This window comes from Tamandua tetradactyla, chromosome 7 (genome assembly GCF_023851605.1).
Source record: "Tamandua tetradactyla isolate mTamTet1 chromosome 7, mTamTet1.pri, whole genome shotgun sequence".
Lineage (NCBI taxonomy): Eukaryota > Metazoa > Chordata > Mammalia > Pilosa > Myrmecophagidae > Tamandua > Tamandua tetradactyla.
Window position 1 is genome coordinate 33,686,429 of NC_135333.1, and position 13,890 is coordinate 33,700,318.

General features: G+C 36.9%; 1 protein-coding gene across 1 annotated transcript in view; it reads right to left on the bottom strand.

Annotated features, from left to right (window-relative positions):
- Positions 1 to 755: 755 nt before the first annotated feature.
- SLC25A17 (solute carrier family 25 member 17) overlaps positions 756 to 13,890 on the bottom strand; it is a 107,053-nt gene continuing 93,918 nt past the window's right edge. The window contains exon 9 of the mRNA XM_077168956.1: positions 756 to 3,133. Coding sequence (XP_077025071.1) covers positions 2,986 to 3,133 — 148 coding nt within the window. The 3' untranslated portion in view covers positions 756 to 2,985. The remainder of the gene's footprint in view (positions 3,134 to 13,890) is intronic.

Genomic DNA, 13,890 nt, shown 5'->3' on the forward strand with positions numbered 1-13,890 from the left:
ATGTCCACAGCAACAGAATGAGGTGCCTTCACCTGGCCAAGTTGACAACTGAATCTAACTACCACAGCATGCTACTTAGGAATTGATGTAAAAAATCTAATTTAGTGCTCACAATTGCCATATAAGGTAAGTTTATCAACGTCTTCATTTCACAGTTGAGGAAACTTGAGTTTTATAGAAGTTCAGTAGTTGCTCTGTTCCACAGCTAATAAGGAATAGGGCCAGAGTTTAAGCCTAGGTCTAATTCTAGAACTCATTGCAAGAAATTCCACCTAGTCCTGGCCTCAACCAAGCAAGTCATTTGATAATCCTTTTCTCAATTTCCTTGTTAATTAAACAGGGGTGTTGTTACTTGCCCTCACTATTTCACAGAGCTACTGGAATTATAAAATGAGAAAGTATATAAGCTTTAAGAAGGGAAATTGCTATATAAATCTAGGACACTGTCACAAGTTTCACTGAGATCTTCCCTATTTCATAATCCCCATAAAGGGACTTAGCTAATATCATTAGCTTTCAAAAATCTTCGAAGTGAGTAGTTAGTATTATTATCTCCACTTATCAAAAAGTTGAAGCACAAAGAAATGACATAATTTGCTAGTTGATGGCAGAGCTGGGAATAAAACCCAAGATTTCTAACTCCCACTGTTTATGTTCTTATGATAAATCCTATTTCTGCACTTCAAGCTTAATTGCAAATTAGACAAGGGTAATATTATTTAAGTGTCCACATCAAAAAACAAATTACATACTCGTAGAAATTAAATTTTTTATTGCAGTGACACTAAGATAATCTCTAAGGTTCTTAATCTTCACATTCTAGTATAAATGCACAGAAAATCAGAAAAGCTTTCCATTGCCCTAGTATGGACTTTAGCTCTTTAGTTTTTGCAAACAACTTATTATTAATCAAACAACTTATTATTAAAATTGGCCGAGGCTTCACCTAGTTCAGCCAGTGAATCTATAAGGTTTCATAAGGAACATAAAATCTTAATATTAAATTGTACCCTCATAAAATCAGATAAGCATCAAACATATCCTCACATCATAAAAACTTAATATATCTATACAATTTGACTTGGATATATTTCTAACATACCAACCAACAATACCCTGAGCTCAAAATTCAAGTTCCAAAGCAAAGGCATAACCAAAACAACAAAAGTACACATGGCACCTTTATGATCATTCTTCTCTTATAAACAAATCAAAATAATAGCTTTGCTGCTTCCCACCCACGCCTTGCCATAGACACACAAAAACCTTAAAGTAAAATAAAAAGCAGTATCGGGACCAATTCTTTGTCTTCAATTCTCTGGCTTTTTAGAGGATACAAGTTCAGTGTTTGGTCTGGTTCCTGGATTACTAGCTTTTCTTCATTCTTGTTTTTGAAACACCACAATGATCTTTCAATTATCACTAGCTTGAGAATAATTATTTTGAAATTACCACATGGACCAAAGAGTAGAAATAAGGGAAGGAATTTACATTCTCAAAACTGAACTAAATACTGTAGTTCATAGATTCATTATTACTGACTGACTGAATTACAGACTTATAAATGAAGAATCCGTCATTTTGTTACAAGGACATAAATTAGGTCATAGGAACCTAAAACTTTGTTATACTAATGTGACACAGAAGTTGCTTCTAAGATGTCTTGCCTTGCCTGAGATGTATAAATTCACCCCTGGCTACATAATAAAAGTCCTACCACCTTGACAATGTGCTATGAGGTGAAAGTAAATGACACTCTACATAGGACTTCTGTTTTTTTCAGAGGTTGTTTTTATACATTAGTCAAATTTTCCTTCGAGAAAAATCTTTGTCTTGGTTTCCCTAATTGAAAACAATTACATCTGCTGGTCCAGAGTATCTCAGGTGTGTTGCTCTTTAATGTGAATATGAAGCACCTGGGGATCTTGTTAAACTGCAGACTATATTTTGGAAGGTAGCAGTGGAGACTGGGAGAGAGTTATGACCAACAAGCTCCCAGGTGATGTCAACCTACTGCTTGACAGACCACACTTTGAGTACCAGGACTCTAAAGAATGCTTCCAAATAGGAATAACCTCAATCAGATGTTTATTACCCAAACATACAGCCTTCAGAAGAATTTATAAAGGGAGATAAAACTCTAGAACCTAAACAATGTATCTGCTTCCACCCCCTTTTTTGGGTGATTTTTACCATCTGGTTGCAAGCCCACTGTATTATCTTAATAAAGAGCAACTTTCAAGGATTTTTTTTTGAGTTGATAATTTATTATGGTTTGAACAGGTCTTGTATGGACACAAACCCCTCTCATCCTCAAGACTTTTGTAATAAAAGAGTTGATTGAAAATAAATTATCTCAAAAATATGTCAAAGACTAATCAGTAAGTGAAATTTATAAGAAATTTGTAAGAAAATCATTGGGATTATTAATTTTCATTTCCTCCACAAAAGCCCATGTATAAAGAAGATACCTCTCCTTAAATAGGAGAAAAAAGCCCAACAAACATAATCATGCTCATAACATAGTTAATATAAATTATTTTTAGTGAGAAAAATTTCAAGATTAAGATATACAGGTAAAGTGTTTGAAGAGGAATATATGCTATTATATTCATCCTAGAACTGAGAGAGGGTTTAGGGAAAGAGAACAGCTGGTAAATTTAAGAAAGATTACACATGAGAGTAGCAGTCTACCAATAAACCCTTACAAACTTTCATTTTCAGGTTTTTAATAATGGTTTCTTTTCATATGACTCTTAGTTCAACCTCCCTCCAAAAATCTAACCAACCATTATAAAAATTAAGTTGGCAATAGGTCCAACTGAGCATACTCCATGTTTACCCTTAGATATTTTTCAAGCTGATTAAGGTAAAATTCATGGTGGAAGGAGCAAGAGCAAGAGGAGAATTATTTCTTATCACTCAGCTCCCTTTCAGGAGGAAACCCCATCTTGAGAATATTCCCATTGTTTTCCAGTTGGTGTCTCAGTGCTTGAGTGCACTCTTCAGCCTCATAACCTTGAAGGTAGCAGCTGTCAGTTTCTCATAAACAAGGAACATGAGAGCAGCAGTGAGGACTGTCTGCAGAAGTTTGGCTTCAAGGCCTTTGTAGAGTCCCATTATTCCAAAACGCCTAAAAGGAAAAAGATGAGATTTGAAAAAATGGAAGGTTTATTTTACAAAAGTCAACTACTACACGAAAGAAAGATGCTACTTTGACAGCCATGCTATCAAAGTTTGTTCTTAGGATTAAAACAAGCAATGGAAGTACAGGCATACTTCATTTTATTGTGCTTCACTTTACTGCACTTCACAGACATGCACTTTTGACAAAATGAAGGTTTCTGGCAAGAGCAAGTCTTTCAGCACCATTTTTCCAACAGCATGTACTCACACTCTGTAAATACATAATTAAGGTATGTATACTGTTTGTTTTCTTTTTGGAAATGGCAGACACCAGGATATACATTGTTTTTTTAAAACATAATGCTACTGCATACTTAATAGACTACAGTATAGTGTAAACATAACTTTTATATGTACTGGGAAACAAAAAATTATTTTGATATTTGCTTTATTATAGTGGTCCAAAACTGACCCCATGAAACACGTATGCCTGTTGTAGGTTTCAACCCAGTCTTCTGTTGTCAAAGTACTTCTTATCTTTAAAGATATTTTTGGAACTACCAAATGTTTAGTATTCATGAGCTGCCAATACTATTTTGTCTTTATAGTAACCATTGATTAGTGTAATGCTGACAGTATCCCTTTGATAGGATGCTGATCCTAAAACATCCTTAAAATCACCATAATGCCAAAATCCAAGATCCAACAAAAAGTTATAAAGCTTTACTTCAACATTCTCCTCTCCCAACTCAATTATCTCAACTTAGTCCCTAAATGGGAGAAAGGCTGCTAATTAGTTTAGATCATTTTAGCCTCAACAGAACCAGAGAAAGTAAAAGAAATGAAAAGCTATCAGATTCTCAATCTTCCTATATAGTTGATCCTTTAACTCAGTAGGTCTCAAATTTTAGCATGCATTGGAATCACCTGCAAAGCTTATTAAAACTGGTTGTTGGATCCCATCCCCAAAGTTTGTTTCAGTAAGTCTGGAGTGTGGCTTGAGACTGCATTGCTAATAAGCTCCAGGTAATGATGATGACAGTCTGGGGACCATCCCTCAAGAGCTACTGTGCTAACCTTAGAGAAGGATGTTTTAGCTGGAACCAGGAGTTTACAGTAAATGATCTCTCCAAAGCTACTTGTTGAGAGTGAATTGAGCTCACATCTTATTTCATCAACAACTCCAGGGCTACATATAGCACACAGATTGAGATGTTCAAGTTAATCTGGTTCTTCATTCAAAAGTTATTACTACAATTTTATATATTTGCTTAAAATATATATGTATAAAAAACCTATTACTTGGGGCAACTTAATAAATAGGAATGAAAAGTCTGACTCATGAATTTCAAGTTCAGTGACTGACATGTAGTATCTCTTGACCTAAGAAACAAAGTTAAACTTCGTGTTTCTCAAGGTAAGGTCCACCCTTATCAAAATCACCAGCGTTTGTTTAGGAATGTAGATAGTCAGGCCCCACCCCAGAGGGGAGGTATGAATCTCCATTTTAACAAGCACCTCAGGTAATTCTTAACCACACAAAAGTTTTGAGAGGCCTGGAATGGTATAAGGTACTTCCCAATATGGCAAGCACGACAGGTGGGAATTAAAATTATAATAGAAAATTCAATTTCTCAATTGCACTGAACACACTTAAGTACTCAACAGTCACATATTGCTAATGACAATCTTACTAGACAGTGCAGATATTTCCAGCATCGTAGAAAGTTCTAATGGACAGAATGGTCTTCATTCATCAGTAAATAGCCTACTGAGGACCTGAATTTGAACACCTGGATCTGCTTTTCCCTGTCTGGTATTGGGTAAGTCACTTTCTTTTTTAAAATCTGTTTCCTGATCTGAAAAATGAAATATAATCACCCTTTTGCACCTATAATCACAAGTTTGCATGAAAACCAAACAAGATAAAAGATGTGAAAACATATGGGGTTGGAAAACTATATAACCCTATAGATCTTTATTTGACAGTACCCTCTTAACTTTCTTGTTAACTACTTCTTTCCTAACTCTCACACTGCTAGAAGAAACAGAAAGTGGTATCACTTTTTTGGGGTCAATTTGGCAATGTATCAGAAGTTCATATGCTTAACCTCCTTAACCAGACAATTCCACTTCAAGGAATTTTCTCTATAATTATATTTGTTCAGGTGTACAAAGGTAAATTTATGGGCTGTTTGTCTAGCAATGTTTGTAAAGGCAAAAGCCTGGAAATAACCTAAATATTCATCAACAGGTGAACTGGTGAAGAAATTATGGTATTTTATAAAACAGAAAAGTAGGCAAAGAATAAGGTTTTATTCTTATTCTTTACTGTACAAAAAATAAGGTAAATCTCTAGATACTAATGTGAAGAGATATTTGTGATATTAAAAAAGGCAAGTAGCAGAACAGTCGTACCATATGATTGCATGTGTATAAAAATGAATGTGAAATATGTTTTATATATTATTCTTCAAATATCTACACTTAACTGTTAACTTCAATTTGCTGAATTGAAGTTATACTTATATAACTTATATATACACCCATGAAATGATCACCATATTCAAGATAGTGAACATATCCATCACCCTCAAAAGTTTCTTCAGGTCCCTTTGGAATCATTCTCTCACCCTGCCTACCCCAGGTGACCAATGATCTGATTTTTGATATCACAGTTTAGTCTGCATTTTCTGAATTTTATATAAATGGAATCATGCGGTATGAACTCTTTTTAGTCTGGCTTCTTTCATTCAGCATAATTATTTTGAGATTGTTCCATGTTGTTTCATGTATTAATAACTCCTTAACTTGTGTATCTATTCACCTTACAATGGACATTTGGGTTGTTTTCAGCTTTGACTGTTAGAAATAAAGCTGCTGGGTACATGGGTGGTTCGGTGGTAGAATGCTTGCCTTTCATGTGTGAGACCCAAGTTTGATTCCCGGACCATGCACCCTCCCCTCCACCAAAAAAAAGAGAAATAAAGCTACTATTAACCTTGTGTACAACAGACATATGTTTTCAAATATCTTGGGTAAATACTTGCAGTGGAATGGCTGGGTCTCATGGTAGGTGTATGTTTAACTTTCTAAGGAAGGTCAAACTATTTTCTAAAGTTTATATCCCCACTAGCAGTGTAGGAAAGTTCTGGTTGCTTTGCATCCTCACCATCCCATGGTAAGGCCCAGTATGTATTTTTTACTTTATACTCTTTGTCTTTGATTTGATTTTTTATTCCCAGCACATTCTACTTTTATAATAAATTTATTTTGAAAGTACTTAGTATCCAGGCACAATAATAAAGTTGTAGAAGCTTTTGCTTCAAAGGAGAGCCCTGCCTTATTTGACTTCCCTAAGTATCAGCTTCTTCAAGTAAAACATGGATATCACAACAGTACCGTGTTATGCCACTATTGTTAGGATTGAGATTACCCACATTAAGTTTCTTGCTCAATGCCTGGTACACAGTAAACACTGAAAAGCATTGGTTATTCTTAACATCCGTCTACTCTTTTTTTTTTTTTTCATTTTTTTTACTGTAAAAACTTAACATACAAACATATATTCTTGACATAAAAACACTCCATACATGGTGTAGAATCAATAGCTCACAATATCATCACACAGTTGTGTATTTATCACCATAATCATTTTTTGAACATTTGCATCACTCCAACAAAAGAACTAAAAACAAAAAAGAAAAAACCCATACGTATCTTACCCCGCATCCCTTCCTTTCATTGACCACTAGTGTTTCTATCTACCCAATTTATTTTACCCTTTGTCCCCCCATTATTTATTTATAACCATATTTTTTTACTCATTTGTCCATAATCTGGATATAAGGAGCATCAGACACCAAGTTCTTACAATCACATGGTCACATTATAAATGTTGTATCTATATACAATTGCCTTCAAGAATCTAGGCTACTGGAACACAGCTCAACAGTTTGAACATAGCTCAAGTTTCAGGTACCCCTCTAGCCACTCCAATACACCATAAACTAAAACGGGATATCTATATAGTGAATAAGAATAACTTCCAGGATAAACTGTTTGAAATCTCTCAGCCACTGAAACTTTACTTTATCTCATTTCTCTCTTTCTCCTTGTGGTCAAGAAGGCTCTCTGGATCTCTCTTTTTTTTTTTTTTTAACTTTTTTTATTAATTAAAAAAATTAACAATAAAACATTAAGAGATCATTCCATTCTACATATACAATCAGTAATTCTTAATATCATCACATAGTTGCATATTCATCATTTCTTAGAACATTTGCATCAATTTAGAAAAAGAAATAAAAAGACAACAGAAAAAGAAATAAAACAATAACAGAGAAAAACAAGATTATACATACCATACCCCTTACCCCTCGCTTTCATTTACCACTAGCATTTCAAACTAAATTTATTTTAACATTTGTTCCCCCTATTATTTATTTTTATTCCATATGTTCTACTCTTCTGCTGATATAGTAGCTAAAAGGAGCATCAGACACAAGGTTTTCACATTCGCAGAGTCTCATTGTGAAAGCTATATCATTGTTCAATCATCATCAAGAAACATGGCTACTGGAACACAGCTCTACATTTTCAGGCAGTTCCCTCCAGCCTCTCCACTACATCTTGAACAACAAGGTGATATCTACTTAATGCATAAGAATAACCTCCAGGATAACCTCTTAACTCTGTTTGGAATCTCTCAGCCATTGACACTTAGTCTCATTTCACTCTTCCCCCTTTGGTCGAGAAGGTTCTCTCAATCCCTTGATGTTAATTCTCAGCTCATTCTAGGGTTTTTCTCAGTCCCTTGATGCTGAGTCTCAGCTCATTCCAGGATCTCTGTCCCACGTTGCCAGGAAGGTCCACACCCCTGGAAGTCATGTCCCACGCAGAGAGGGGGAGGGTGGTGAGACTGCTCGTTGTGTTGGCTGGAGAGAGAGGCCACATCTGAGCAACAAAAGAGGCTCTCCTGGTGGTGACTCTTAGGCCTAAATTTTAAGTAGACTTGACATATCCTTTGTGGGGTTAAGTTTCATGTGAACAAACCCCAAGCCTGGGGGCTCAGCCTATAGCTTTGGTTGTCCACACTGCTTGTGAGAATATCAAGAATTCAACTTGGGGAAGTTGAATTTCTCCTCACTCTCACCATTCCCCGAAGGGGGCTTGCAAATACTTTTCCAGTCACTGATCAAATCACTCTGGGATTCATCGGGGCATCACTCTGGACAAACCAACAAAATCTCATGTTCTACCTGAGATTCCAAGTACTTATGACATTCAATTAAACTATCTACATGAGTTATATTAGGAAATGCTCTAGTCAAAATATAAATTTTGTAACAAATAAACATTTTTTGCTTTAGTCTCACACATAAGGTGACATTTTAAAGTATTAATTATCATCTATTTTCAGCACCCTGCAATAATGACATTCCTTTGTTCTTCCTCAGGCAAAAACATTTCTTAAATTTGTACATTGTACATTTCACTATTATTATACCCTCTAGGCATTCCTAGATTATACCATCTTGATCTTTACCATCTATCTTTCTTTCTGATTTCATTTATGTCCCCAGCCCTCCTCCCTCTATCATTCTCACATGCAGGTTCATTCAGTGTTTTAACATAATTACATTACTGTTAGGTAGTATTGTGCTGTCCATATCTGAGATTTTATATTCAGTCCTGTTGCACAATCTGTATCCCTTCAGCTCCAATCACCCAATATCTCATCCTATTTCTATCTCCTGATGGTCTCTGTTACCAAGGAAATATTCTAAGTTTATTCACTAACGTCAGTTCATGTCAGTGAGACCATACAGTATTTGTCCTTTTGTTTCTGGCTACTCACACTCAGCATAATGTCCTTAAGGTCCATTCATGTTGTTACATACTTCATAACTTTATTCTGTCTTACAGCTGCATAATATTCCATCTTATGTAAATGTCACAGTTTGTTTAGTCAACTGTCTGTTGATGGACATTTTGGCTGTTTCCATCACTTGGTAATTGTTAATAATGCTGCTATAAACATGTAAGTGTCCATTTGTGTCCTTGGCCTCGTGACCTTTGAGTAGAGACAGCATATACATGGGTCCTGTTTTTTAACCCATTCTGCCAGACTATGTCTTTTTTTTTTTATTATTAATTTTTTTTTTCAGACTATGTCTTTTGATTGGAGTGTTTACTCCATTAACATTCAGTGTTATTACTGTATGGGTAGTACTTTCTTCTACTATTTTGCCTTCTGGATTTTATATGTCATATCTAATTTTCCTTCCTTTTACCTTTACTCATAGTCTTCCTTTCTACACTCTTCTCCACACCTCTCTCTTCTGTCTTCGTATCTGTCTCTAGTGTTCCCTTTAGTATTTCTTGCAGAGCTGGTCTCTTGGTCACTAATTCTCTCAGTGATTTTTTGTCTGAAAATGTTTTAATTTCTCCCTCATTTTTGAAGGACAATTTTGCTGGATATAGAATTCTTGGTTGGCAGTTTTTCTCTTTTAATAATTTAAATATATTATCCCACTGTCTTCTCGCCTCCATGTTTTCTGCTGAGAGATCTGCGCATAGTCTTATTGGGCTTCCCTTGTATGTGATGGATTGCTTTTCTCTTGCTGCTTTCAAGGTCCTCTCTTTCTCTTTGACCTTGGACATTCTGATTATTAAATGTCTTGGAGTATGTCTATTTGGATCTGTTCTCTTTGGGGTACGCTGCATTTCTTGGATCTGTAATTTTAAGTCTTTCATAAGAGTTGGGAAATTTTCAGTGATAATTTCCTCCATTAGTTTTTCTCCTCCTTTTCCCTTCTCTTCTCCTTCTGGGACACCCACAACACGTATATTCATGCGCTTCATATTGTCTTTCAATTCCCTGAGTCCCTGCTCATATTTTTCCATTTTTTTCCCTATAGTTTCTGTTTCTTGTTGGATTTCAGATGTTCTGTTCTCCGGTTCATTAATCCTATGTTCTGCCTCTCGAAATCTACCATTGTAGGTTTCCATTGTTTTTTTCATCTCTTCTACTGTGTCTTTCATTCCCATAAGTTCTGTGATTTTTTTCAGACTTTCAGTTTCTTCTTTTTGTTCCTTCCTTGCCTTTTTTATATCCTCCCTCAATTCATTGATTTGGTTTTTGATGAGGTTTTCCATGTCTGTTCGTATATTCTGAATTAGTTGTTTCAGCTCCTGTATGTCATTTGAATTGTTGGTTTGTTCCTTTGACTGGGCCATATCTTCAATTTCCTTAGTGTGATTTGTTATTTTTTGCTGGCATCTAGGCATTTAATTACCTTAATTAGTTTATTCTGGAGATTGCTTTCACTTCTTTTATCTAGGGTTTTGTTGCTGGATGAATTTGTTGTCTATCTGTTCTTTGACATTCTGTTCAGCTTTATCTGAACCTTTAGCTTAAGTTTTGTTTAACAGAGGAGAATTTTTCAGTTCTTGTTTTCTTGTTTCTTTCCCTGCTTGTGTGGTACCTTTCCCTCACACTCACTTAGGAGGGTCTGCTTGGATATTATAGACCCCAGCCAGATTTTCCCAGACCAAGCTGGCTTCCTATCAGGAGAAAAGAGTCACCTGCTTCGGTTTTCCCTGAGCATGAGACCCAGCAGGTTTAAAGACTTTCCTGTGAAGTCTTTGGACTCTGTTTTTCTTATCCTGCCCAGTATGTGGCGCTTGTCTGGCTGCAGGTCCCACCAGCATAAGATGATGTGGTACATTTAACTTTGGCTGGGGGCGTGGTGGAGACAGAGGAGAGGTTGTAGGCTGGTTTTAATGGCTTCAAATTACCAAGCCCTGGTGTCTGAATTCCTTGATGGAGGGATTCCACGTGGGTGGGACTGCACCCCTCCCCTGGGGAAGGCACAGGCTCCAGATAAGCCCCCAAAATAGCTCACTTCTGCCTATGCCTGGGGCAGTTGCAGCCTGAAAAGTCCTGCCGCTGTATGCAGAGGCAGTCAAGCCTTTATAGATACACAGCCACAAAAACCTGTTTCCTTCTTGTTTTCCCCCCTTTTTCTGTCAGTCCTGCCCCCTTGGTGCCGGGGCAAAAATGAGCAACCTCTGCTTTGATCGGGTTCACCTAAGCTGGGGGTCTATTTTTAGTAGTCAGAATTTGTTAATTAGTTCTACAATTGGCATTTGATTGTGCCCAGTCACTGCTGCTGGTAAAGTCCTTTTCCTTCCCCTCTGGGAAGCGGTCTGTGGGGGAGGGGCGCTGGCCGCCGCAGCTTTGGGAACTCACGGTTTTGGGGGGTGCTCGTAGCCAGTCCAGCTGGTCCAGACTGGGGTACGCTGTGTGTCTGGTCACTGACATGGCCCCAGGAGCTGTTCTGTACTGTTTCTGGTTATTTAGCAGTTGTTCTGGAGGATGAACTAAAACGCACACGTTGTTAAGCCGCCATCTTCTCTCTGGATCTCTTGATGCCAGGTCTTGGCTTACCCCAGGCTTTATGTCCCACTTTGCCAAAAAGATTTATACCCCTGGGAGTCATGTCCTATGTTGGGGGGAAGGCAGTGAGTTCACATGCTGGGTTGGTTTAGAGAAAGAGGCCACATCTGAACAATAAAAGAGGTTCTCTGGGGGTGACTCAGGCCTAATTTTTAGTAGGCTTAGCCTGTTCTTTGCAGGAACAAGTTTCATGGGGGCAAACCCCAAGACTGAGGGCTTAGCCTTTTGATTTGGTTGTCCCCACTGCTTGAGAGAGTATCAGGAATTCTCCAAATGGGAAGACTGAATTTTCCCCCTTTCTTGCCATTCCTCCAAGGGGACTTTGCAAATACTTCTTTATTTATTATTCAGATCACTCTGGGATTTATTGGGGCATAACACTAACCTGGAAAAACCTACAAATCTTGGGCCCTATTCAAGGTTCCATGTACTTCTGGTGTTCAATTAAATTGTCCATACATGTTAAATTAGGAAATGCACTAGTGAAACTACAAATGTTGTACCAAATAAACATTTCTTGCTTTAGTCTCACTCAGAAGTTGAAGTTTTAAAATATAAATGACCATCTAATTTCAACACCTTGCAATATTGACATTCCCTTGTTCTTCCTCATGCAAAAACATTTTTTAATTTGCACATTTAGTCACTATCATTGTACACTCTAGGCATTCCTAGATTATACCATCTCAGTCTTTATCGTCTATCTTTCCTTCTGGCTTCATATGTGCCCCCAGCCCTCCTCCCTCTACAGTCTCACATTCAGCTTCATTCAGTGTACTTACATTATTGTGCTACAACCAGGAAGTACTGTGCTATCCATTTCTGAATTTTTAAATAGTCTGGTTGCACATTCTGTGTCCCTTCAGATCCAATTACCCAATCTTTATCCTATTTCTATGTCTTGATAACTTCTGTTCTTAACTGAAATTCTCCAAGTTCACTCATTAATCTTAGTTCATATCAGTGAGACCATACAGTATTTGTCCTTTTGTTTCTAGCCACTCAGCATAATGTCCTCACAGTCCATTCACATTGTTACATGCTTCATGACTTTTATCTGTTTTATAGCTGTGTAATATAGGTATATACCACAGCTTGCTTAGCCTCTCGTCTACTGATAGCCATTTGGGCTGTTTCCATCTCTTGGAAACTGTAAATAATGCTCCTATAAACACTGGTGTGCAAATGTCCATTTGTGTCTTTGCCTTTATGCCCTCTGACTAGATATCTAGCAGTGGTACTGCAGATCATGAGACAATTCTATATTTAGCTTCCTGAGGAACTGCCAAATTGCCTTCCACAATGGTTGTACCATTTTAGATTCCTACCAACAGTGGATAAGTGTGCCTCTTTCTCCACATCCTCTCCAGCACTTGTCGTTTTCTGTTTTATTGATAATGGCCATTCTGGTGGGTGTGAGATGATATCTCATTTGTGGTTTTGATTTGCATTTCCGTAATAGCCAGGGAAGTTGAGCATCTTTTCATGTGCCTTTTAGCCACTTGTATTTCCTCTTCTGAGAAGTGTCTGTTCATATCTTTTGCCCATTTTGTAATTGGGTTGTCTGTCTTTTTCTTGTTGAGTTGAACAATCTCCTTATATATTCTGGATACTAGACCATTATCTGATATGCCATTTCCAAATATTGCCTCCCACTGTGTAGACTGCCTTTCAATTTTCTTGGCAAAGTTCTTTGATGCACAAAAGTGTTTAATTTTGAGGTGTTCCCATTTATCTATTTCTTTCTTCAATGACATGCTTTGGGTGTAAGATCTAGGAAACTGTCTCCTATTACAAGTATTATAAGATATTTCCCTACATTTTCTTTTAAAAGTTTTATGGTCTTAGCTCTAATGTTTAGGTCTGGGATCCATTTTGAGTTCATTTTTGTACAGGGTGTGAGAAAAGATCCTTTTTCATTTTTTTTGCATGTGGATATACAGTTCTTTAGGCACCATTTATTGAAGAGACTGTTCTGTCCCAGGTGAGTTGGTGTTTGCCTTATCAAAGATCAGTTGTCCATAGATGAGAGGGTCTACATCTGAACACTCTATTCAATTCCATTAGTCAGTATTTGTATCTTTATGCCATTACCATGCTGTTTTGACCACTGTAGATTTGTAATATGCCTTAAAGTCAGGTAGTGTGAGACCTCTGACTTCATTTTTCTTTCTCAGGATATTTTTAGCTATTTGGGGCACCCTGCTTTTCCAGATAAATATAGTTATTGTTTTCCTATTTCTGCAAAGTAAGTTTTTGGAATTTTAATTGGTATTGCATTGAATCTATAAATCAATTTA